The sequence below is a fragment of the Astatotilapia calliptera genome, chromosome 6, assembly GCF_964374335.1.
Source record: "Astatotilapia calliptera chromosome 6, fAstCal68.1, whole genome shotgun sequence".
NCBI lineage: Eukaryota > Metazoa > Chordata > Actinopteri > Cichliformes > Cichlidae > Astatotilapia > Astatotilapia calliptera.
In genome coordinates, this window is record NC_137427.1 from 11,972,428 (window position 1) to 11,997,561 (window position 25,134).

General features: G+C 38.9%; 2 protein-coding genes across 4 annotated transcripts; one reads left to right on the forward strand and one right to left on the reverse strand.

The window, feature by feature from the left end:
* The first annotated feature begins 11,156 nt into the window (after positions 1-11,156).
* On the forward strand, positions 11,157-12,787 carry LOC145429392 (uncharacterized). The gene is made up of 3 exons (XM_080302773.1): positions 11,157-11,392; positions 11,474-11,570; positions 11,747-12,787. Exons 1-3 carry the CDS (start codon positions 11,287-11,289, stop codon positions 12,084-12,086), a joined length of 543 nt encoding a protein of 180 aa, XP_080158899.1. The 5' UTR covers positions 11,157-11,286; the 3' UTR covers positions 12,087-12,787.
* On the reverse strand, positions 12,393-25,134 carry xpnpep1 (X-prolyl aminopeptidase (aminopeptidase P) 1, soluble). 3 transcript variants are annotated; one of them, XM_026170316.2, is made up of 20 exons: positions 24,977-25,134; positions 23,724-23,848; positions 23,316-23,379; positions 22,722-22,826; positions 22,217-22,309; positions 21,371-21,514; positions 21,019-21,114; positions 20,193-20,274; positions 19,650-19,860; positions 18,435-18,524; positions 18,292-18,342; positions 17,932-17,990; positions 15,743-15,820; positions 15,582-15,653; positions 15,445-15,505; positions 15,238-15,307; positions 14,582-14,755; positions 13,786-13,862; positions 13,496-13,594; positions 12,393-12,660 (listed from the first exon to the last, which is right to left on the reverse strand). In XM_026170316.2, exons 2-20 carry the CDS (start codon positions 23,838-23,840, stop codon positions 12,541-12,543), a joined length of 1,863 nt encoding a protein of 620 aa, XP_026026101.2. In that variant the 5' UTR covers positions 23,841-23,848; positions 24,977-25,134; the 3' UTR covers positions 12,393-12,540. The 3 variants fall into 3 exon arrangements, with proteins under 3 accessions (XP_026026101.2, XP_026026099.2, XP_026026100.2); XM_026170314.2 differs by lacking the exon at positions 24,977-25,134 and adding an exon at positions 24,089-24,377; XM_026170315.2 differs by lacking the exons at positions 18,435-18,524; positions 24,977-25,134 and adding an exon at positions 24,089-24,376.

Here is a 25,134-nt window from a genome sequence, read left to right on the forward strand (position 1 = left end):
AAGCATTCATTGGTTTCCCATTCACGTCCACTTTTCTTTTTCACTACCTCGAGTTGCAATATCCCCATCCAGACAACAAGTTAGAACCTGCATGGGGATTAGTTGGGTCAAGTGGTATTGACCTCTGCTGAGTGTGAAACCTCGCAGAGCTGTCAGTCTTGCTGAACACAAAATAATGACACTGATTTACTCTGTATTTCTAAGGAGACGTCTGTGGCTTTCCAGTCAGGATTTATTTCTTGTCTCTAGCACCTATTGAAGTAATTGCATCCACTGGTGTAAATTCAGCTGCTGTGGAAGGTATTTGAAACACAGAGGCAGTTACAGACATGTAGGGAAGTACATTTGTCATGAATGCTCATTTAATGATTTTGTTCAAAAGTAGGAAAAATAGCAAGCACTAAGTATTGTGGGGGCAGAATTGTACATTTTCCTTCAATCTCAGACAGTAGTGGTTTTAGCTGAAGCCCTTGCCACTGGGTCACCAAACATAGTTTTACATTATGTTCACACACACTGACGGAGGTGGGTGAGATGCTCTTTTAACGCACTAGCGAGACGACTCTGAACATAAGCTATGCTTCAAGTTAAAAATTGGCAGTGTGAAGCCATTCAGAATTAAAGTTGCATATTTGAAAGATGTAACATTCCATCAAATTATATGGATTTTGTAACCATGAAAGTTAAAATGATTAAAATTAGGAATTGTATGTCTATAGTTAGTGGGGATAGGTTCATTGATTAATCTAAATTGCCCATAGGTGTGAATGTGAGAGTGAATGGATGTCTGTCTCTCTATGTGTTAGCCCTGCGGTAGATCCTATAACAATAAATACAAAGAAAACCCCCACAATCATATGACCCCCTATGAGCAAGTACTTTGGTCACAGTGGGAAGGAAAAACTCCCTTTTAACAGGAAGAAACCTCCGGCAGAAACAGGCTCAGGGAGGGGCGGGGCCATCTGCTGCTACCGGTTGGGGTATGAGAAGGAAAACGGGATGAAAGACATGCTGTGGAAGAGAATCAGTAATTAATAACATGTAGCATATTAATAGAAAACTTGGAGGACTGTGGGTTACAATCAAGGTTAAGAAAAGTAACAACTACAAGGCAACCAGTAACATACAACTAATATGCCTGCTCCAACTTTAGTCTAACTCCTCTCACTTTGGTCCATGTTTTATTTAACTTCACATGGTCGTTGTTTCTTTAGACGTTAAACAGGTTGCTGAAAGGTCAGCTGCGAGATTCAGCCGACAGCATATTCTCTCTTGGAGTGCACCGCTCATTCATCTTTCTCCGCATTCATAATAAATGTTTTGTTAACTTAAATGTACGATGTTATTTAGATTGTTACTTCATCGGGTGACAAGAACACCACACATTTTCCAATATGTTTCCAAAAGTTATCTCATCGAGAAATCATTCAGAACAGATAACACCGACATTAGATGTGCCACGCCCAAGAAGATGTTTAAGTCTGAGACAAACATTTTGGGAAACCTCGGAAAAATGTAAAGAGAAATATCACAAGCAGGAAAAAGTAGTATCCTTTGTCACGCTTGCCACATCTCCTTTTGTGAAGTGCTTACATATTACTCTAACATGTTAGAATCTAAAGTTGTTAAATATTTGTCTACTGTTGTTGCCTTCCCATTCTCTGCTCCATGGGATGGCTCTCTGGCCTCTGCAGCCACTCTAGATCAGGCTGCTTTAGGCCAACAGCGGCTTTGGGAGTAGCAGTTAAACTACACTCCCTCACTGCTTTGTCACACATACAAAGATAAATAGATGTCTGATGGGTTTTTTCAGATAAGAGGATTGACTCAGTGAGACCCTGCAGAGCCTACACACAAGTGAGTGACTGGATGCTCGGATCGCTAATAGACATACCCACATTAAGGATGAAACTACACTGCACACTGGGTAAGCTGTAAAAGACCCCACAAGCACTTTGGTCATCAAGGTAAACTCATTATAATGACAAGTCTTTTGCTTCAAATATGATATTTTATTTAGAGTAGAACTTAGATGTAGGCTGAATAAGGGTTTCCGATACTGATATTTAGCTCATCTGGATCAAATGCAGAACTTCCTCAGCCAACATGGGCAGTAAATGAAATAATACCTTTTTCTAGTTTTAACAAGCCAACTAAACTAAATCATTCACACACAAACTGTAACTGTGGTACATATTCTTCTTCTTCTTTTTTATGTTCACTTTTTTAAAAATGCATTTTCCCCCATTTTTTAAAAAGATTTTGAATAACTTTATATTTGCCACTCAGTTAAAAATGATGATTTAGTAAATGACGAACTCCCCCTCGTCATGTTTTACCTCAGTCTGTTAAACTTGACAGGATATTTATATTGCAAACTCATGTGCAGTTTTGCAATCCCTTTTTTATCCCACTGTGCGATACAGGCAGAGGGAGAACAAGAGTTCATGGGAACTTTTTCCTTTCTCTAAACTTAATATGTGACTAAATTAACACAAATGGCACAATATGGTGGCAGACCATATGACTAAAATATACTAAAAATAAATCCCCGCCCTGCTTTTCAGTTATGATTGATTAGACAGATATTACAGTAAATAGAAACGATGGGTTTGATGGATCTGTGTCACTTATTCTCATGTTACACGAATCAGTAAATCTCTATAATTCAGTTGTGATTTGCTCTTCTACGACCTTGAAACAAACGCCTGCTTTTATTATCTATCCTCTCCTCTTGCCGTACCTCCCAGAAGCAGTGCTTTACAAACATTAGCAGACCTTTCCTTCCCCTTTGTGACAAATACTTAAATTCATTCAATCTTTGAACTAATTTGAAACAAATTTCTTCTCATATTTACACACTAAATTCCATCCTGTTGCTGGATATCCAGGCTTTTTGCTGATCCGTAATAGATCCGTTCAGAGAATTCAAAAAACAACACAAAAAGTGTCTGGCAGTTTCCAAACAGTCTCCAAAGTCCATTTGCCAAACTGTATTTACTCCTGGCAAGCAAATGATTAGCGCTGGATATTCTCAGAGATACAACAGGCTCCTGGTGTCCAGCCAACAGTGTATTGAAGTGGGATGAGACTAAGTAATGAGCCGTGGGAGATGGACTGTCCATCTCAGTAATGCTGAATTATGAGCTTGGCTTGGTGATAGTTCCTGATTTGAGTGATAGAAGTGAAATGCAAATGGTTGTTCGGTGGTACTCCCATTGGATTTTTTTTTTCAAAGACCTCGTATAAAACTACAGAAACTATTCTCGGTTACTTGGTTGCATCAGTCCAATATCTGCGATATCTGATATTAGCCTGATAGAGCCATAAAAAGTTAGACTGGCGTTCATATTGAAACATTGTTGTCAATGTGCCAGCTGACACCAGGAGAAGTAACACAGCATGGAGGAAACTGCATGATGACAGCAGGTTTTCTTTGTATGTTTGCAGAAGTTTTTAGTTCTTATAGTAAAACGTGGTCAAGTGAGTTGATGTAACCAAAAAGCTCTGATGATTATGCATTTTCTGGACTCTTTCTCAATTGCCTGCTGTGAACCTACATGATAAAAACTCACCGTGTTCTAAAGTGTAAATGGACTGATTCTCATATAGCGCTTTTCTACTCTCCCGGAGTACTCAAAGTGCTGTATACAACATGCCTCACTCACCCGTTCATGAAAGCACTTCTAAACAAGTGCAAACTAATCTACATTCACAGTCCGATGAACGCATCGGAGGGCAATTTAGGGTTAGCATCTTGCCCAAGGTAAGATATGACATGCAGACTGGGGAAGCCTAGGATCGAACCACCAACCTTCCGATCAGGAGCTGATCTGCTCTACCACCTGAGCCACAGCCACCCTGTGTGTAGGTCTTCTCCACAAATAATCTTACTTTATTTCAGGAGGTGGGTGCACAGAGCAAGGAAGGAGACACTAGCCCAACCTTAAATAGCTGCAAATGGAATAAGTGCAAATGAACAAGGTCACTAATATACAGTTCATACATCTTTTTATTTTTCATGTTTTTAGGTTGTTTTTTTTAATATTTGTCGTGTGCACATGTATTATTTTAATAACATATGCCAGTTCAGTAAATTTATATTCTTGGATGTTTTAATTTGTTACATTTTGTTTTACAACGTTTAAAAAGCAGTGTTTAAGTGAAGCCTGATGCTGCCTTAAAAATAAAAGAATGTTCTTAGTGTCTTCCCCACAGTGAGGAAATCAGAATACTAAATCAAAACTGGTACTGGCCTTGCACTTGGACACAGCAGGTACATGAAGCCAAGGTATTAGTATCATAAGTCATAAGTATAAGAATGTTGTAATCCAACAAACAATGCCGAATAAGCAATTTTTGCAAGATGTGTAACATTTTGTAAGAAATCAGACGGCTTACAGTGAGTTGATCGAAGCTTGTTTTCTGAACAAGAGATTAATGAGCGGCTGCTGTGTGCTAATTTTGTATAAAGCTAAAACACATGGTGCGCACAGGTGTTTTCATTTGTCTTCTGGATTACAACACTTTGGACAGAATGGGAAACATATTTTCCCCTCACATTCTTTGCAAATCTGACCACAGGAGTCTTTATTTACTTAAGCCAGCCAACATATCAAGAAACTATTTCTGTACTTTCCCCGAGTTCTCACTCGTTTCTCTTCTCTTTGTCTTGTGTTTCTGAGAAGCAAAATTATGAAGCTGCAGAAATTTACCGTAGAGGAATTTATTTCTCTCTTTTGAAATGGTAAGAATCTGTACCACAAAACCTGCATCTCTACACCTGGCTTATATCTCATTAGACAAAGTAAGTAAAGACACCTGTGTGCACAGGAACACCTTAAGACTCGTATAAAAAACTGTCTTTATAGTCAAATATAAAACCTGTTACAGAAAAACATTAAAAAAAACTTGTATGTAAACTAATTATTTCTTCACTGTTGATTTTGTTTGATTACATTTTGATTGAAAACACACTTTTACATAATGAGAAATGTGCAGACACATATCATTTCTTATCTGGTGACAGGTTCTTTTGCTCATTCTCATGCTCTTGCTGGCACAAGCTGTAGCCTCGCCTGAGTTACTGCGTGATCATCAAACCTTTGACCGCACCAGGAGCCATGCAGACTTGAGAGCAACAGATCCCTGAATTAAAGTGGAGATTTGTGGAGCCCTTGCATGATATTGTTAGATATTAAGAGATTACATACGGTTTTATGGCCAAATCTTGTTTTATATAAAAGAGAAAATAAATGATGGCGAGTAAATCTCTGTTGTAAATCTTGAGGTCTTTAAGCATGGAGATTGTGAAACTTAGAGATTATTAATACTTTCTATTACATATGTTTTTCTTTTTGGTATTCATCATTACAAAAAGCCTGTGCTTCTTATTCTTCAGTCCACTACTGTCTTTGTTAGCTATTTGCAAACAAACGGAACTTTGTTGAACTCAAAGCACATTTCCTGCGCAGTGCAGTAGGGGGTCAAAGGGCAGACAAGGTCAAGGAAATAGTGTGTATGTAGTTTTATGACTCATGCACAATTCATGAGCCTCTCTGTGACACTACTTGGTCACTTTCACAGACATCCACTGAGGGCCACGATATCCTGTATTCAGCTTTAATTGGACAAAACAGTGATGACAGCAGGCATCTTTAAATCACACATTTAAAATTCAGTCTCCAGTCTTTTACATTAGTATGAATCTAACATGTGTTGTAAGATTAGGTTTGATTGGGTCAGGTTGTCTTTATTTTCCTCACAGTCAAAACAGGTTATTGCTTCATGCCCCAAGCGGCTATCACAATAACAAATTTGGGCTCAAATTCAACTTTCAACCCTCTTCACAGAACAGTAAAAACATCTGACAGCATTGCTGTTGTGTTTTTTTTTTTTGGGAATTATCAAAAATGAGCGTCAGTATTAGGCAGCAGATTATTTCAGTTCATTCTTTCATCGTAGACACTAAAGTATGACCCAGGACTTCATGGGAAACAGTTCTGATGCTAATTGACCGGATTCATAAATTGTAAATCAAATCGACCTGAACAAAAACAGCTCAGACTGAAATAATAAACACACATACATGTCTTCATTAAAACATCTAAAAAATTTATGCTCTTGTAAAACTTACATTAGGTCAGTATTTAAAGTTATTAACTACTAACCACTGTATCGATCATATTTGACACTAAATCACTTATAATTTTAAGATTTTCCAAAACCGTGTGATTCTTTTTTGGCTGCTTATTCTATAAAACCAAAAGAATTAAATATAAAAATATTAGCTAAAAAATATATACATGAATGAATTATTGCATTTTCAACAGTTTTTGAATTATTGCAGATTCAGCTCTACTTAGATTTCCATCACAGGGACGATTCTTTTCTGCTTGTTAGCGTATAAATAAAGACATTTCATAAACCAATGTATGCTTTTGACGCTATGAGCCATATATTTTTAATGCAATTTTACTGTATGCATATGGTGCACTTTAGCCAAAACTACACGACACAGAACGTTTCCTCTCCTAAATGATGATCCATTTTACAAAGAATTTTAAGCGGTGAGTCTTTCACCATGTACAGAAGTCATCATACACAGTGGCATGACCACTGATTATTATCAGAGATATCAAAACACAACCAGCATACATTATTCAGCCTCTGTGCATTAAAGTGCACCTCCAGAAATTTAACTGACAAGTGTAATAAATCAAGTCAGGACCTTCCCGCTGAACCACATCCAAAAAATGGATCAGGCTAGAACGGTAATTCCCCACCAACCTCTGTATAAATACTGAGGGGGAGGAGGCAGAGGAGCACAGTGGGTGAGCACGGGTGAGGAGGGGTGAGGAGGAGTGAGGCTGGGTGATGAGGGATGGTCAGGAATTCACCAAAAAGAGCGGGGAGAGTTTGACAAAGATTATAGGAGAGATGATTGATTGACTTGGATGAATTTAATGAGTCAAAGAAAAATATGAAACTCTGTCCCTCTGTTTAAAATGTTAACCTCAATGGTTCCACAACATAAAAGCATTTTTACAGTCATCCTGGGCCTTAATAACATACGTTCAGCCAAAATATAATATAATTTTTGGCAATCAATAAGTTTAAAAAGGAACTCTCATTCTGGAGCAAACAGAAGATAACCAGTGCACAGGGGGGAGAAAAAGAAATGGAGGAGAGGAAATGAGTAAAGGGAATAAGCAACTTGATGAGGATGTTGGGTACAAGCCAGCGAGCCTAATAACTACAAGACATTCAGCAGGAAGGTCAAAATCTCACCTGTTCCGTCTCTGTAAGCTGCCGGGGTTAGAAATGCCAAAAAGTCAGCTAATGATAAGGGAACTTTAAGCGTGGGGGAGTAAACTTTCTGATGTAGAAACTGAACAGTGTGCTGCAGTGATAAATGAGGTGGTGGTTGTGGATCGACTGTGAACTTGGGAGAAAGCATTAACAGTGACATTACGTTTTTTATCCACTCATCCTTTCAGACATATGCCCTCTATCGCGCTTAATGTCTGTCTAGTCTAAAGGCCATCACTTACCGTTGATCCAGCTGATGTGGCAAAGGCCATGAGTGTCAAGGCAGCATATTAACACGAGTGCCTTATAAAATGAAATGGGTGGAATAATGCATTCAGGAAACACAACTCCGTGCATGCTTGTAAAACAGTTTTTGCTGAATGAGACGTGGGCGTTTATTTGTATCAGAATCTTTTTTTCTTTCTTTCTTTTTTTGCATTATTTGAATGATTTTAATCACCTTTGCTTTACGTTATATTCATGATTAGGTTACTGTCTTGTGATTCATGTTTAATCAAGCTAACTGTGTTTTTGTTGTGCGTTTTCAAAGGTAATGTCCTAGTTAAAAATGTTATATATAGGCAATATAAAATATTTTTGAGTTGTTTTAAAGAAACATTACATGTAAAGAGTAACTCTGGGATAGAGTTGAGTGCTATTAAGTTTGTCTTTCTCGCTGTCCGTCTGATTATGCAAAAACTTACCAGAGGTGAAGCATGAACGAGGGGAGAACCCATGAAAATTTTATGTAGATCTGGATCACTTTCCTCAAAGTACAAAATAGGGCAGTGGCCTTGACAGAGGATGTACTTTCTGAGTACCCTGTAAGTGATTTTTTTTTTCCCTCACACATCTCTAAGGACAACAAGCCAAGAGTTTAAATGAGACTATTTTAATCGGAAATCAGTTTAATAAAGTGCAAAACAAAACCAGATGATTCACGTCTCTCTTTGTTGACTGAGCATTAATCTTTAATAACTCAGGAGGCTTTTCCAGCACTCCAAGTCAAACCAAGCACACAAACTCATCAGGATCATGCTATCATCAAAGTGCCTGGATTTTGCTCGACTGTGATACACAGATTATTTCATTAGTAATGTTAGCCCTTTTTTGCAAATGCTAACAAAAGATGAATTTGTTGAAACGTCTCCTGTTTATAAGAGCAAGAAAGCATGAAGAAAGTATGAAAGCATCCTTTAACAAATGGAAATGTATGGAAAGGTTAGCAATCGATACATACATACATAAACACACATAACGTTACACAGACATTTGGCGATATCCAATTTCCGAATTTGCTTTAGTTAGTCAAAATTAATGTAATGCATATAAACATTTCTCGTGAAAGGCTTTAAACAACATGAACAGCACCCATTAGATCTAAAAATAAATTATATATTAAGTTTTTGGGGGGTCATACACTGCTACCAAATAGAAATCTACACGTAAGAGGTATATGATATAATTACAAGACAAATACATATCTTTAATACAACCTTAGTACAATGAAAGAAAAGCATTAAAGTTATTTTGGTACCGGTAGTTATTCCTAAGAGTTTCCTCCACAGTGTTAATATGGTTGTTCTGGGTAAAAGTGGGAAATATTTAGTTGGTGTATTCGGGCCTTATTCCCATGATAGTCACCACAAACAGAGTTAGCTGAAAACTGCCTTGCTCAAATAAACCTTACCAACTAAATGCCACCCACATGCCCCTTAAATCAAAACAGTTTAACCCTGGAAAATGAAAAAAATGGATGTGAACATTAAACAGACTTAAAAAGGAGTTTAGGAGGCTAGTAAACACATATTTGAGCCTCTGTGTCATGGCATACTTCCTAATCAGTTAAACGAAGTCTGGCTTTGTTTTTCTTTACTGTGCACTGACTTGGAATATAAAGACCCCAGCTGTCACTCAACCCTCAACTGCCAGGGCCAGTCTCAATAAGTAATGTGACTGCAGGCTGAAGTACAAACAGACAGGCGAGGTCTGACACCTGCTGGAGAAGACGATCACTGCGAGAGTTCGTGTTTAGCCAGTCGTGGAAGCAGTTTTTTGTTTTTTGTTTTTTAAGAACTACCAAACGCTACAAGTGAGATCTCATGCTGCCCTGGACCCTAAAACACAACTATCTAATGAATTTGTTAGGACAGCAGTGTTTTCATGAAGTCCTTATTTGACAGTGCAAGCTATCCACTATTTTTCCAATAATTTCTTGTTTAATTCGATATAGCAAGTTATTATATTTTCTAAGAACTAATATGCATAAAGATTTCTAGAAAGATCATTCAAATTCTCAAAAAGTTCACTTCGTGTGGCAGATCGTCTCATCAAAGAGAAACAAAACCCCTTTTAATTGGATCCTCAGCTAATTGCATGATGTCTCCCATGGCACTGCACGGTGAAGTGAAGCATAAGAAGAAAGAAGAATGCTGTCTTTGTTGCGTTTTTGCTGGCTTTGGCTCTGAAAACACTTTGGAAGCACTCTGCCGTGGATCCTGACAGTTTGTGGAAACTGATTTTAGTCTAATTGGAGTGTTGTGTTGTACTGTACTACCGTCCTCGAAACACGCAAAGCCAAGAGTGAAAATATAACAGACAAAAGGTAAGGAAATCAGTGTCCCGAATTTTGGATTTTGTCTGAAATGTCGCCTAATTTCACTTCTCATTTATGATCCACTTTAGGTCACTCGGGTCCTTTTGCCACTCCTAGTGCTGCTCTGTCATACTCTTTGCTTGACTGCAGGACTGGAGCCCTGAGCCTGATCAAAAGTACCACAGCAGCACAGGATCACAGTCATCAAGCCTCTAAAAATACCCAACTCTGTGCCGACCACCTTTCCAAGCTATATTCACCTCTGTGCTCCCCTCTTTGCAGTTCCACTCCTCCTTTGACCTTCCTCACTCCACTGCATGGGGCATCCTTGACTATTACCATCCCATCGCAGCCTGAGCTTCTCACCCCCATCCGCATTCAGATAAAATACCTATCTAATTTGCCACCTCTTGATTGTCTACTTTTGGGTTAACCATTTCTGTGTAACACTAGAACTCATTAGAGTTTGTACCTATACCTCAGAAGCACTAAATGTTCTTTAACCATTGAATGTGCAACGCTCCTCCGTTTCTGCCCCATGCTTATGGTGCCTGCTTTCAAAAAGCAGACATGGTAACAGGAAAAACACTTGTTTAACTTTTAACAACCAGTGGGTGGCGCCATGCATCTTTTATGTACAGTCTATGATGTGAACATATCTTTACAGATTTAATTAAAAGTAAGATGGAATTTCTAATTTGCTAATTATTGAGAGAGAGCGATAGAGAGAGGAAAAAGTCAGCTATTTCCTCTCTTTATATTAGAAAAAAGGATTATCTTTGACTTTTGAAGGTAAGGAAGGACTCTCAGAACTTTGCCACTATTTCTTTGACTTTTTATGTCTAAATGCTTACAAATTCAAGCTAAATAGATAACAAAATGCAATTTGAAACACTTGCAATTTTATTTAGTAAAAACTGTAAAGCACCTTTTGTATAATAATCATCCTTCCACAAAAGAGTTATATATATATATATTCTGCTATAAATGACCATGCTTTCACTGCACTGCACAATAAAAAATTACTTCATTTGCTTAATTGGGTTGCTTCCTCTTTCAGTGGTGGAAGCTTGAATCAAGCTCACTGGTTCTGGGTCATCACCCAGAGCTTATTACAAACAGTATAAAGGGATCAGCATCTCCCTCCCCTCAGTGTCCCCCAGAAACCTGAACAGAATAATGAGCAGTAAACAGGGAGAGTAGCAGAGAGGCAGAAGAGGGGGGTCTCCAGCTCAAGGGCTGACAAAGAAGGGGGGGTCTCCACAAAGACTCACTCAAGCTGTTGCAGTCACATGGGCAGAGTTTTTTTTCAATAAACCAATGAAAAGAGTTTTACAGCCCAGCCTCGAGTCCTTGTTTTGGATGTCAGTGGCAGCAACATGAGTGAATCTGCACAAGACAGAGTGCCGACGGCAGTGAACCTCCACCTGAACGGGACCGCAGCTTTGGAGCAGCAAGACGAGAACATGAGCTCCGGCCTGTTTGGTACGTGATGTTCTTCTTTTAATTTCTCAGAACTCTTATCATAAAGTTTAACCGTTTTTCCCTTTGCTTTCTGCCACCCAGATATCAAAGTGTTTAACTTTGTGATGATCACTTTGGCCTTTTGTATACTTTCCATCACTGGCTTGTACTGCATTACCGTCTGCTACAACCGTTCCAGGTGAGCCTAATGGACTAAAGCATGTTTATAGATATGTGCAACTCCTAGTTTAATTGAGGTAACAGCTGAATGAAATTGTGTATTTGTTTAAATTAAAACTGATAATCTTAAAGAGTGACCAGGTAATCCAAAGTAAAGTTACATGTCAGTGTAATTACTACTGCTTTGTTCAACAGGCAGTCAAAAAGAGCACAATTATACGAGAGCGCAGTGACCCGAGGCGAGCTGGAGGATCCCGTGGCAGTCAAAGCAGTGAAGAGATCGACGAGTTTCATCAACCCTCTCACCTTCTTCAGGAAACCAGAGGCACCAAAGGATAACTCCCGGATCTATTACATCTACAGTAACCCGCTGCCCGTAGGAGGGAAGGATGAAGATGAGGAGGGAGCCAATAAAGCCATTGGCGTACCAGAGGAGCAACAGGTGCTCTCATTGTCTCACTCGTTTCAAGAGTTCGCCAGTGATCCTAAAAGTGGTGTCGTCCTGGACACTCCAATATTTTACATGCAGCTTTAGAGGGTGGGAAACAGTTCTAACAAGATTAGCTAGAGGCACTTGACTCAGTCTGAAAGGTTTGAAGTTTGACACCTCCAGCTATGTGTATGAAAACTTCTCACCAAGATGTGAAGGGCACTACATCAGTTGTACAACCTAGATTCAGTAGTCTGTGATACACTACTCAGAACTACTACTACTGTAGATTTCTTTTGCTCTAAAAGAGTCTGAATAATGTATTCCATGTTTCATGAACACTCAATATATGCTAATAGTTCATCAGAAGTTATTTCCCCTCACAAAACAGTAAGGATATAAAAGTGCTTCTTGCTTTTGACAGATCTTTAATAAAACTGCTGATGTAATGTGCTTTACAAAAGAAGCTGGGTGCGAGACATGGAGAAACATGAGAAAATACAAACGTTTATCACTGCAGAGCAATCAACAGTAATCCTGGGCAAAATGATCATGGTCCTCAGATGATCAGCTGGGTCTCTCTGATCAGCCACTCTAATGCCTCCTGCCTACCCTGCCTCTCCAACTCTGCTCCAACCACCTCCCGACACTTCCTGTGGTACTCATTCACCCAGTCCCGCTGCAGGAGAGGAGAGCCAAGAGTCAAACCACATATACAAGGCATAATGTAATACAGGATTTCAATAACATTGCAAGCTGAGAATGTTCATTTTCACTGCACAGAATAAAAAGCTGATAATACTGGATGTGCAGAATTTGAAGTTTTTACCACATATATAACTGTGATAAACTCCAAGTTAGGGCTGTGCGATATGACCAAAATCTCATATCCCGATATTAAGACATCTATCGTCCGATAACGATATAAATCACAAAAATGTAACATTTTCTGTAAATTCTGTGAATCTCGGGCAGCTCGACTTGCGTTAAGTGTTTCCAGCTGGACGTCGTGTATCTGGAGTCGAGTGTTTTAACCGATGCATGAAACGATACATTTTTAGACATAAGTTGTAACAGCCGCCATTTTTTTTGTGAGTATTTATTACATGCCGTGCTGCGGGGAAAAGCCTGTTCTAACGTTTGAGTCTAAGGTTTATTTTTTAGCACCTGGCGGCTCTTTTTTGCTTCCCATCAGTAAACACTCTGCATCTTTCACGTGATTCAGTTTATTTTGAAAAGTCTCAACAGGATCTTGAGCTTTATTGTGAAAGGTTTATGTGGAACAAGCGGACACACGGTGGTTTTACCGTCGTTGTTGCTAACGACAACGCATAAAAACAAACGCTTGTCTGTCTGTAGTGTGGTTATATTCAATGTAAGAGAAAGAGTAAACAGTTCATTTTGCGACACCACGAAACAAACGATTGCGTAAAAAATATATCGTTATATCGAACAACCCTACTCCGAGTATACATATACAGATTTTTCTTTTTATCCGAGTACCAAAACCTTACCTCCTTCTGAGTGAGAAGCTCTGTATTCATCATTTTCACTTGGATGGGAACCAGAGTGAGAGGCTCAAATGTCAGACTACCCCTGTTTCTGTAGTTGTACTGCACATACAGACAGAAAAACAAAAACATCATTAATTCATCTCATTATTTTGATACAAATAATTAAAAGTAAAGAACATCTTAATGGTTATAACGACTCATAGATATTTAGAGAATGTGTAAAAAAAAAAAAGTCGTATGTTTGATCTACTGCATTTCTGAACATTCATTTGACCCGTTTTAACACGTACTTTGGGCTTAGCTGGTACAACGAGGACCACATTTTCCAGACGAATGCCAAAAGATCCATCTTCATAGTATCCAGGTTCTACAAATAAATAACACACACAAACACACAAATTATAGCCAGCTGAGCTTTGGTAGCCTTATCCTCCTAGGACGTGGCGTCCACACATGTGGACATCACATTTTGGGTTTTCTAGACTAACATACTACATTTTGCTCTACAAGTGCCTGATATCCACTTACGAGGACATTAGACTGCCACTAATCTATCAAAAAGTGAATGTCCTGATATGTGGATCCGTTTTTTCTCAGAAACAAAAGTCAGTTTTTTTTAAAAACAAACAAACACGTAATTCTTTGTTTTTACATTCATCCCAATCAGCCCAAATAGCAAAGAGAAAGAAAAATGCATGCCATGAAAGAGTTCGGGTACTTAGGAGGTTAAATTTGGATATTTTTATATGATTTTCTTTCAGTCTCTGGAAAAACTACAGGTTCCTCTTTTGACTTGTACACTACTTGGATAAGCAGATATCTCCAGAGGAGATACAATGATGTAGCAGTTTTTGACTGTATTATATCACAGAAAAGAAAATAGAAGGTTAATGGAAAAAGTCAATTAATTATTGACTTTGTTTCATTTCCAGTGTACTCACGGTATTTATTGTTTTAGCTCTTTCCTGAATTTGCTGCTGGGGTTTCTCTGAATAACTGGACATTTATTAATCGAACAGCTGCTCTGTAAACACTGCAAATGCAACAGATTCTTCATTTTATGATCCATTATACAGTAGATCATACCATCGCTGACAATCATGCCGGCCTCCAGCGGTTCATCTGCGAAGGTTTTGTAGCTGATGCCGCAAGGCCCCTCGTGAACGTTGAGGAAACAGCCCACCCCGTGACCTGTACCATGGAGGTAGTCCAGCCCAGACTCCCACAGGGCTGAACGGGCAAACGAATCCAAGAGGTGGCCTGGTAAAGGAATAGAGGTTTAGATCAAAATGTCAAAGGTCTTTTACTTCTCTGCTTGTGGATGTTAAAATACTGAGTGTATGATCATAAAATACTGGTGGCAGCCAGTGGTAACTCTTAGCCTTCTAGTAGATGCACCTATGGTAATAATTTCAAACTTCCATGTCCCCTGGCAGGGTGACAGCTTCCGGCTTTTTACGCGATATAATCATAACACGATTGTTCTTCCTTTGGTGTAAGACACAGTTCAAGATTGTAAGTAAACAAGCTTGATTGGCCAAAAAGATGCCCGTGTTATGAGCGACAAAATGTTTATCTTGTAGAAATAAAACATTTGTATTCCTGAATAGACAGAACAAGTACTAATCACCGTGAGTCATCTGGAACTTTGTTAGCTATTTTGGTGTAAAATCGTCATTTTTAACATCCGTGTACTGAAAACAACATCAGCATAGTCTTAACGACAGAGCCGAGTGCTGCACCTTTTGTTCCATTGGGGAAAATGGCAGCGCTGACAGCTATGTGTCCCTTCAGTACGTAGGTAAAGCATTCCTATGAGGAAAATAGCACACATATTACAAAGATACATATAATAGTCTTTGTAAATAAACAGTACTGAGTCAACCTAAGTGTAATTCAATTAAATTAACCGGTGGCAGGAAATATTCTGAGCAATCGCACAAACTTACCTTCTCAAAAGCAGATGGTGTCCCGAAGTGCATGGTACGTGTGACGTCTGTTGTTCCATCACTGCAAAAGACGTAAAGAGGTAACTGATTATCCTAAAGACATCTGCTCTGCAGCATTTAAAAGCAACCTTACTTACACGTATTGAGCTCCAGAGTCGATGAGATAAACTTCATTTACGGTGAGGGTCCTGTTGGTCTCAGGCAGTGGTCTACAAGCAAAAACATGAAATCACAGATACAAGCTAAAACTATGAATTAACAAAAATGACACAAATACAGTTTTTATTTGCAAACTAACCTGTAATGTATGATCGCTCCATGTGGACCAACACTGGAAATTGTTGGGAAGCTGAGACCCACAAAATCTTTCTGCTGACTGAAAAAAGTGCAAGAAAATGGTAAGCATTAATGACAGCCATAATTATACCATGAGAAATATTTTAAATATTTACATTGGAGAGACCAAACAGCCACTTCACAAGCGCATGGCACAACACAGAAGAGCCACCTCCACAGGACAAGACTCAGCAGTCCATCTGCATCTTAACGATAAAGGACACTCTTTCGAGGATGCCAGTGTTCACATTTTGGACAGAGAGGACAGATGGTTTGAAAGAGGAGTGAAAGAAGCCATCTATGTCCACTGTGAGCGACCATCTTTGAACAGAGGCGGGGGTTTACGACACCAACTCTCTGCCATCTATAATCCAGTTTTGAGTTCCCTCCCCAGACGCCTTAACGCCCACTCACATCCTGGGCCATCTGACCTCAGGAATTCGCATGATAAGGTGGGGCCAGGTTTCACAATGAACACACCCGAAACTCTGGCTGATTGGGACCCACGCCCAGTTTCACACCTTGGCTCAGGTGATTAGAGGATCATCAGGGGGTCCTTTTGTCCCTCTGTGGGGGGATACTCCCACTAGGTTTATATCTGGGACTCTCCACCATTTGACCTTAGAACTGAAGAAGCTTCTCGGATGAGAGGTGAAACGTCTTCAAGCAACTTAAAGAAGTCCAGACGCTTTTCTGTGCAAGCTCCTTTGACTACGATGACCTGGATGACTGAGAACCTTCACAGACATTTTAAATTAAAAAAGAAAACCAATTATTATTTTTTTCTGTTATTTTTCCGAGATGCAACTGTTTCTTGATGACAGCTTTGGTTTCAAAAGGTAGCCACATGCAATAGTTCTTAATTACCAGTTAAGTGGTAACAGACAAATTTCTTCTTTTTAATGTGATTGAGATGATCGGGGTTTGTTGTTATACAGCAAACAGCTACATTTTAATCAATAACAACTTCTCCGCCTGCTTCCAGCACTTCCTGCTAGCACCTGGTGGGAGTTTGTTTCCCATATTTGCACTATTTTTGCTTACTATAGAAAAGGCAAATGTGCCATTTATTAGTTTTTAAAAAAGTATTTTTTTTAAATGACATATGACACTTTCACCTTTTTACCCCAGAGGGATAAAAATATTGCAAAAGCTTAATACCAGGTTAAGATTAATACCAGAACTTCAGCACTTTGTTTTCTTCCTATGTCCAGTAGAGGGAGCTGTGACCATTCTGTGCTCTGCACACTTTTACTCTGCAAGTTTACACAAGGGGCTTCAAACCAAATAGCCTTACATCTGAGTGGGTTTAAAGGAAAAAACAAACCCCCCCCAAAAAAAACTATTATCAAGGTCGCACAGTGACCGAGAGAATTCAAGCACACTGAAACGTAAGTAAATCGTAACAGATAGAAAAAATGCTAAAAAAAAAAAAAAAAAAAGTACACAAAACAACAGAAATAAAAAGCAAAAGAAAAGGCTCACAAAACAAATAAACAAAACCGTCTCAGAACACAAGAAACTTAAGTTTTAGGAGACAATAAAGTGACGGACCAGCCATGGAAGTGATGAGCTCACAGTAAACATCTAACAGAAACTCTGCTTCCTGCTTCTTTTCAGCGTGCCACAGTGCACACCTTCACATTTTTGTGTGATTTTGTTTGCACCGTAAGTTTGCATCAGTACAGGTTCACTAACGACATTCAATGAAGGTGCACCTGTTTTGCATCATATATGTATATTTATACACGACTTGTCTTGTTTTGAAAGGGGCTTCGTATTGTGATTATATTTTAGTTTTCCATAAAGAAAAGAGCTTAGAGAAGTGAATGCATTTTAGAAATACAGTTGTAAACGCTTGCTTATAATTAAAACATAATCGGCCCAGTTTCAGACAAGTGACAATAAGTGATCTTAATCCATCCATGTGATGGCAGACAGAGGTTCCCGTTTCTGGTAAAGACGGCTATGTGCTCTATTTTTACCTTACCATTTAATTAAAAACCCTTTCAGTTGCACATGAGGGAGGATGCAGATTGGAACTGCACCAGCATCTTTTAAAGACATCCTTTCCAAGAAGGAAGCTGTTGAAGCTAAACTGGATGAGCTTGATCAACGTTATGTTAAACAAAAAAGCAAAACAAAACACACCTACGTAATTCTTCTGCCTTATCAGCAGCAGATATCTCAGTCACGTTGCCGTTTGGAATCTGTAAAAAAAACCAACGCATGTGAAACTCAACAAGGAGACAACAAGGAAGACGTTAAAGCTCATGACAAAATGTCATGTGACCATAGCATTCCTACACTCACAGTGAAAAAAAATGAAACGTGTGTTTCCTGGAGTAAGTGAAAATGTGTATAGAGGGTCTTTCCCTTACAGTACAAGGCAACTGTTGTGATTAGGTGCTATATGAACTGAATTCAATTGAATTGAAGCCAGAATTGAAAATTCCAGAGATGCATGCATGAAAATAAGATTAAAAAAACAAAACAAAAAAAATACGATACCTCCTTTTCCAACCAAGCAAAGAGTTCACAAAGTGCCACTGCATCTTTGATCTGTTGGCAAAAGCACAAACACACAGTTTATAAAAATATTAGACACACTAATATGTTTTACACTACATATTTCAGGGGTCAGTGATTCTTACATGTGCCATTTTCATGCCTTGAATCTCTGTGGCATTTTTCACAGCTTTGCCGAGGCAGAGTGGAGTGTAGGGAATTGGAGATCGGTGAGTCTTTACCCCCCCCCCCCCAAAAAAAAAACAAAAAAACAAAAAAAAACATCAGGAGAAAACATTAAACATGCAGCTCTTTTACTATTTTTTTTTAAATATATTCATACTAAATGAGAAATATTTATTGTATTTTGCTGTATTTTTATAAATGTAATGAACCAGTTTCACATCGGGTAGAGCAGATTCATGTTACATATTAAGAGTTGTTAGTTTTGCTAAAGTTACAATATATTTTTCAAGTTTTACTTGCTAATGCAGGTGAGAAAATGAGTATTTCTACCAGACACTTAAATGTCTGTAATCTTATAAGTCTCTGTCCTATTTCTGAGAATTTAAAACATAGCATGTTTTAAAAAATCTGACCCTATAATCTGAGAATGTGTCATCTGATAGGTACGAGGAAACAGACAGGCAATATTTTTCTAAACTGTAAAAACTCTCTGACATTTACAAATAACCCCTGAGCCATAAAGTACTCAGGTATGTTTTTACCAACCACTGGTATTTAAAGCAGATACTACTTCTTCATATTTGTGTAAACAGACACGACCTAGATGCAATCCAGCTTGTTTTGGGGTTTTTTTTAATCTTCTTTTGTGAACACCAGAAGCCAACGATGAGCCTCTAAACATGAACTATTTATATCTACAGTGAGGAAACGATCACTGCTGAATTTATGAGACCAAACAGCTTTTAAAGGATGCCAAAGACAAGATTTTAGACCTGCATGAGCCTGGAACTGTTGGTACGATTATTCAGAAGTGGCCAATATACAAAATGACCTTCAACCACCCTTTGTCTGCAGCTCCATGTAAGACCTTGCCTCATGGGTGGTTGGCAAGGATGTCTTACTTCAGTGCTTGGCAACAAGGATTTCTCCACCAAGGACTATGTCATGTTCTGCTTGAGGATTGAATACTTATTTCACTCTCTGATATGAAAATCAGTTTATAACTTTTATGTAACGTGTTTGTTTTGGATTTGCAGTCGATATTCTGTCTCTTCCTGTTCAAATGAAACTACCACATGAATTACAGCACGTTCACGTCTTCATAAGGGAGCAAACTTACAAATTTAGCAGTGACTCAAGTAATGATTTCCCTCTTGATTAATCATTTCTCTCACCTTAGGGATGACCTGTGTGAGAGCACAACTGGCTTTATCACAAATCCACACTTTGTCCTTTGGGCCAAGTGCAGCACAGATGGCCTGGAGCTCAGTGTAGACCGACTCATACGGAAATGTCTGGATACTGAGCTCAGGTTTGCTAGGGGAGTCCAGCTGCAGATGCTCTCTCATTGCAGGGTCAGAAAGACGCTTGAGGTCCACAAAAAACCTGCAGAGAGGAAAGGGTTGCTGAGTGAAAAAGTGAAATGGTTAACACAGGAGGAAACCCTGTTCCTCTGGCTTTGGGAGGTGTAATCTGGATGTGCCCTTAACTAGCTACTAAATACATACAGTGTATATATCGCAATACATATAGTATACAATCTGGTTGCATACAATTATCTTTCATTAGCACTAACAGATGTGATTGCACTAAACACAATGAAAATGCACTTCAGTTATTCTGACATCTCTCAAATTATACAAACTACTGTCTAAGTTTTACAGTAAAGCACTGTTTGTCCAAATTCATAATCACTGATGCATTATACTGGACGTCACCTTATTGTATTCATTCCCACAATGGTATATGCAAAGAAAACTGGGTTGTACTCAATGTCTGCCCCGCGAAGGTTGAAAAGCCCTGAGAAAACAAAACGATAAGATGACAGATTAAAAAAATTAAACAAACAAAAGAAAAAAAAAGAAATACCCTATTCTTCCTTCTATTATGATGCATCACATAGCAATGAATACTTTAATTCTCATGAAACAATGAGCCAGTATGAAGTGGGTGGTGTAAAATATCAGTGTTATTATTGAACTGTCATTCATCCTTACAGGTTTCATCTCTATAATCTACAACTATAATCTGCTGGTTGAAGCCATCCAGCCCTAAATGTTACCTGCTGACAATCAAAATAAGTCTTCATCTAATAAACAGGACAATCAGAAACAAGAGCAAATAAAGCACGGTGAACGCTGAGATCCTTGAATCTAAAGCAGTGGTTCTTAACCTGGGTTCAATCGAACCCTAGGGGTTCGGTGAGTCGGTCTCAGGGGTTCAGCGGAGCCTCCACCATGACATGTACAGTTCATTTTGTGCACCAATAAAAAAATACATCTATGCCTTGAATTTGAAAAAAAAAAAAAAAAAAAAAAAAAAAATCACCTTTTATTTTTCACTAAAGAGGGGTTCAGTGAATGCGCATATGAAACTGGTGGGGTTCGGTACCTCCAACAAGGTTAAGAACCACTGATCTAAAGGGACACTCGCACATGTGTCCTCTACTTGTTATCATGTACCGAACAGTAATATTTAAATCATGCACATTGAAGAGCTTAGCTGAACTGCACTCAGGAGCAGGATAGGAAAACTGAACCGTACACGCAATCTCATCCAGTGCTGTTGCAACAAACCAGGTGATCTTCCTCTCTGACATCTTGGCTCGCAGCGTTGTGATCTTGTCTTGCCAGGAAATACCTACACAAAGCATAAATAACACACAAAGACACAAGTTTGTTTCATACAATGCCTATACATCTAGTTACTCAAGACTGGAAACGTAATTAAAAAGGCCATTAAACTGTGTCTAGATTATGTGGATTTCTAAAAGTATTACACAATTTTTTTTAATTTAAAAAAAACAAAAAAAAAAACACCAGACTTAATAAGTTACTATTAAAAATAAAAAGAGGCTACATGTAAAATGGTTTTAATGCTATTTAATTGCACTGACCAGTGAAGTCTAATCCCAGGCTACGGAGTTGTGTGCTGGGTCTTTCTGGTCGGTCCAGCCAGACGGCATCGATAAGGTTATCCTGCACTGCTACCAACGAGTGGCCAGCACTGGACAGAGCCTTGAACATGTTCTTCCATTGGTCTGAAACACAATATGAGATTTCTTAACAAGCACAAATACCAAATAAAAAAAACCATAGTGTTACTTCATATGGACAACAGAGTCACACTCTGCAGTAATATCAGCCAGCACGCATAGTTTCAAAGTCCAACCAGCTAATCTCATGAAGCTCATGCTGATTAAGTCGTATTAGCCTACTTACAGTTATTGCAAGCTGCATGGCAACCCACATCCACCCAAATGTGTCCTTTCATTCGGTTTTTGACAATTCAGATAACTTTATTTATCTCCATGTGGGTATTAGATGATGTCTTATCTGTTGTCAACCATGTGTGCTCTTCTATACTGTGCTATTGATATAAATTTGAAGTTAAAAAGAAATGGCCATCGATTGTAAACAATATTCTTCTGATTATACAGATCCTAACTGAATTTTTATTTATTTAGGGTGATTTGTGGGTCTGAAGTGGAGACGCTGCAGGCTGCCTCTACTCTACAACAAAATGCAAGTGTATTTGTCTGAGAGCTTACGAATTCCTCCATTTTTTTTGTGCAAGTTAAAATCTAATAAGATGAGCTAGAAATGTTCAAATCATGCACTCTTGTTGCATACTGGAATATTTCCTTTAGCCTCGGTTGCCTCACTGCAGCATGAGTGGTTTTCCAAGTAAAGCTTGCAATGCTAATTCACTGAACTAACATGAATATGATACTGTAGCTTACCAGCAGCAATGATCCAAGGATCTACTCCCACTTTTGAGTTTTCAGGAAGAACACTGATCAGCCAGTCTTCCTGTGAGGGCGTCTCCTTCAGCCCTGTATATGATTATTAAAATCAGTTTATGACACCTTCAAGACATGTGAATGTATAATATAAATGACTCATACCAATGTGGAAGATGGAATACTAAAATGTATGAGTGTCTACACTCGGTGCGGACACAAATAGTGTCTAAACTCAAGTCTGGGACACTTTTTCCAGTCTTAGAATAAATAAACATTCTGACTTATTGTCTAGCTGTGACTCAAGCCTTATTACTCATGCTGTGATAGATCTAAATGTCCATGTTGTGCCTGTGCAGCTGCTCCATTAGAGAGCCTCAAACTTTAAAAGCGCATGTAGTTAAATTTAACTTTTTAAATGAGAAGAAAAAAGATCCGTTGGTGTTTGTACTTTATGTAACAGAGAGAGATTTTTTCATCACTGAAACACCAAGGTGGACATTACCCATCTTCATCAGGGTCCAGTTGTTGTCCATCTGCTGGTTGGCTTGCAGGAAGTATCGGCCATCAGTCCACATTGCAGCATGCTGCTCTGTAACGATGGCTGTGCCTGAATGGCAAAGTATGGAAGAAATTTTGTTCAGCACTTTCTTTTGGCTACTTGGCTTTATTTGTACAAAAAGCATATCTATTCATTTCTCTGAAGCAACATATAAGGTTTATACCTCTGAAATGACAGCAGTGAACAAGCAGCCTGAGAAAGAGTGAATTCTTCTTGTCTCGTGTAAAACTGTGGTTATGTCAGGGCAAAAGGCCAGATTTCCACAGTGTTTTTTTACGTTTAAAAAAAAAAACAAAAAAAACAACAACACCTTTCTTGAAAGTTCACAGCCTTTAATGGGAAAGAAAACTACTTTTCAACATGAAACTAGGTGCACTGGTGTTTTTTGTTCTGCTTTACCCTTAACAAACGAGTCTGAACGAGAGATATCAAATATCATTCTGAGTTATCAAATGTTCCAGATTTTTTTGCAGTGAAAATGTTTGATTATACCTACACTTGAGTGTGCAATGGGAATCATGCACAAGCAATACAAACCTGCAGAGCCGTCGAATCCAGAGATGAATTCACGTCTGCAGTCACACGGTGCAATGTATTCACTCTGAAAGTCACAGGGACACGGGAGAAATCAGCTTCATTAACAATCACTGTGAAGTGGCCATCCACCCAACAAACATTTTAATTGCCACCATCGCTGCTAGTCATGTGCATGAAGAAAAGGGCAGGGTTAGGGAAGTGTAATGAGCAAAGGGCTACAATCAGTTGCAAAGGTCAGACAAGACCATGAGAAGTAAATTAAAGTGAATTAAGAAGTGAATTGAGTTCACAGTGAGAAGGGAAATTAGAGAAGGGACAGAAGTAAGAGGAGCAGCTGAGAGATTTTCCATGCGTCTTGCTAACGGGTTGTGTAAAGATATTTATTGTAGTAAATGTGATTTGATTTACCTGATGTGCATCTCCAGATGGGATTATGTAGGCTTGTATAGGCTCAGAGAAGTATTTACAGTTCTTCATTGCCTGACGGAGCTGCCTGAGCAGCTCTCCAGTTATCTTTGGAGACATAGCCTTTTCTGAATGGCAAAGGAGATATGTTTGAAAGAAGTCAAGAAAAACATTAAAATAAAAAAAAAAAAAAAATCTAAACATACATAGTTTAAAAAAAAGCAATCTCAAAATGCATCATAAGATAGGCTCTAGTTTCTTGTCAAAGCACAGATCAGTGTCCAAAAACACTGATACACCAGTACTCAATAGGTAATCAGATAGTCTGGTACAATTCCAAAACACAGATGTGGTTCTTTAGAGATTACCTGACTTTTCGGATGGCATGTTGAATTCAGATGACTGAAACTGAACAGACTGACGACAACCTACCAAACTATTCACGTGGAGCTCAAAGTCACAGGCCACACCTGGACCTTTATTCTGCTGCAGTATGCTGAATAAGCAACTGTTACTGAAGTCAGAGTTAAATATTAAAAGAATAAGCTGACTGGGTTGAGGTGGCATTTGTGTGACCCTTTGTACCACAATAATCACCTACAGCAGTGGATTCCCCCATCACTCTCCACAGTGAGTGTGAGGCTGTGTAAAAAGAATCCACAAACCGACCAATCAGGTAGCAGTATTTTACATCGATGAGGTCTCCTATTGGCTAGAAGCTCAGCGTGCGGTTGTTGTTTACAAGTTGACATGAAATGAATCAGCTGCATTCAGTATCTGAACCACTAGCTAGTTAATTTTCTCAATAAAATCCAATTATTGTATCTGAGTGTGTTTTTAAAAAGTAATAAAACAGACAAACGCAGAGTCTGTAGCCGACTTTTGTTTCCATTAAGGCATCACTTTTTTTCCTTGAAAAGGCCAAACAGAACACACAAATAACTAATTCATTCCGAGTATCGGCGATGGATTTACATGTGGGTGTGGTAACACACCGGTGGAATATTAGGAAAGTTGCTAGCTAATTATCCAGCTTTACAGCTGAAAGGAAGCGCTTTTCTCGCAGCTTTCGTGACAGACAATACTACAGGCGTGGGCGGACTGGTCGTTTTCCTCGTTTTGAAAACAGTCCACAGCCTTCTGTACTCGCGCTGAGTCGCCTTGAAACAAAACGCTAGCATTTCAATCCGCAGCTAGCGACCATAAAACGGTAAAGTAGCCCCCCGCATGCAGCCAGTGAAGTGCTGAATACACACCCGGTGGTTTCGCCTTGAAAATGCGACACTCAGATTTAAAATCGAAGCGCTCTTTTAACCAGCTCGGACCTTGTGTTAATTTACAAAACAGGAGGCTGCCATTTCGTTGTTGACGTTTGTGGTCACGTGACTGTAGCTTCTTCCAGTAGACGTAGCGG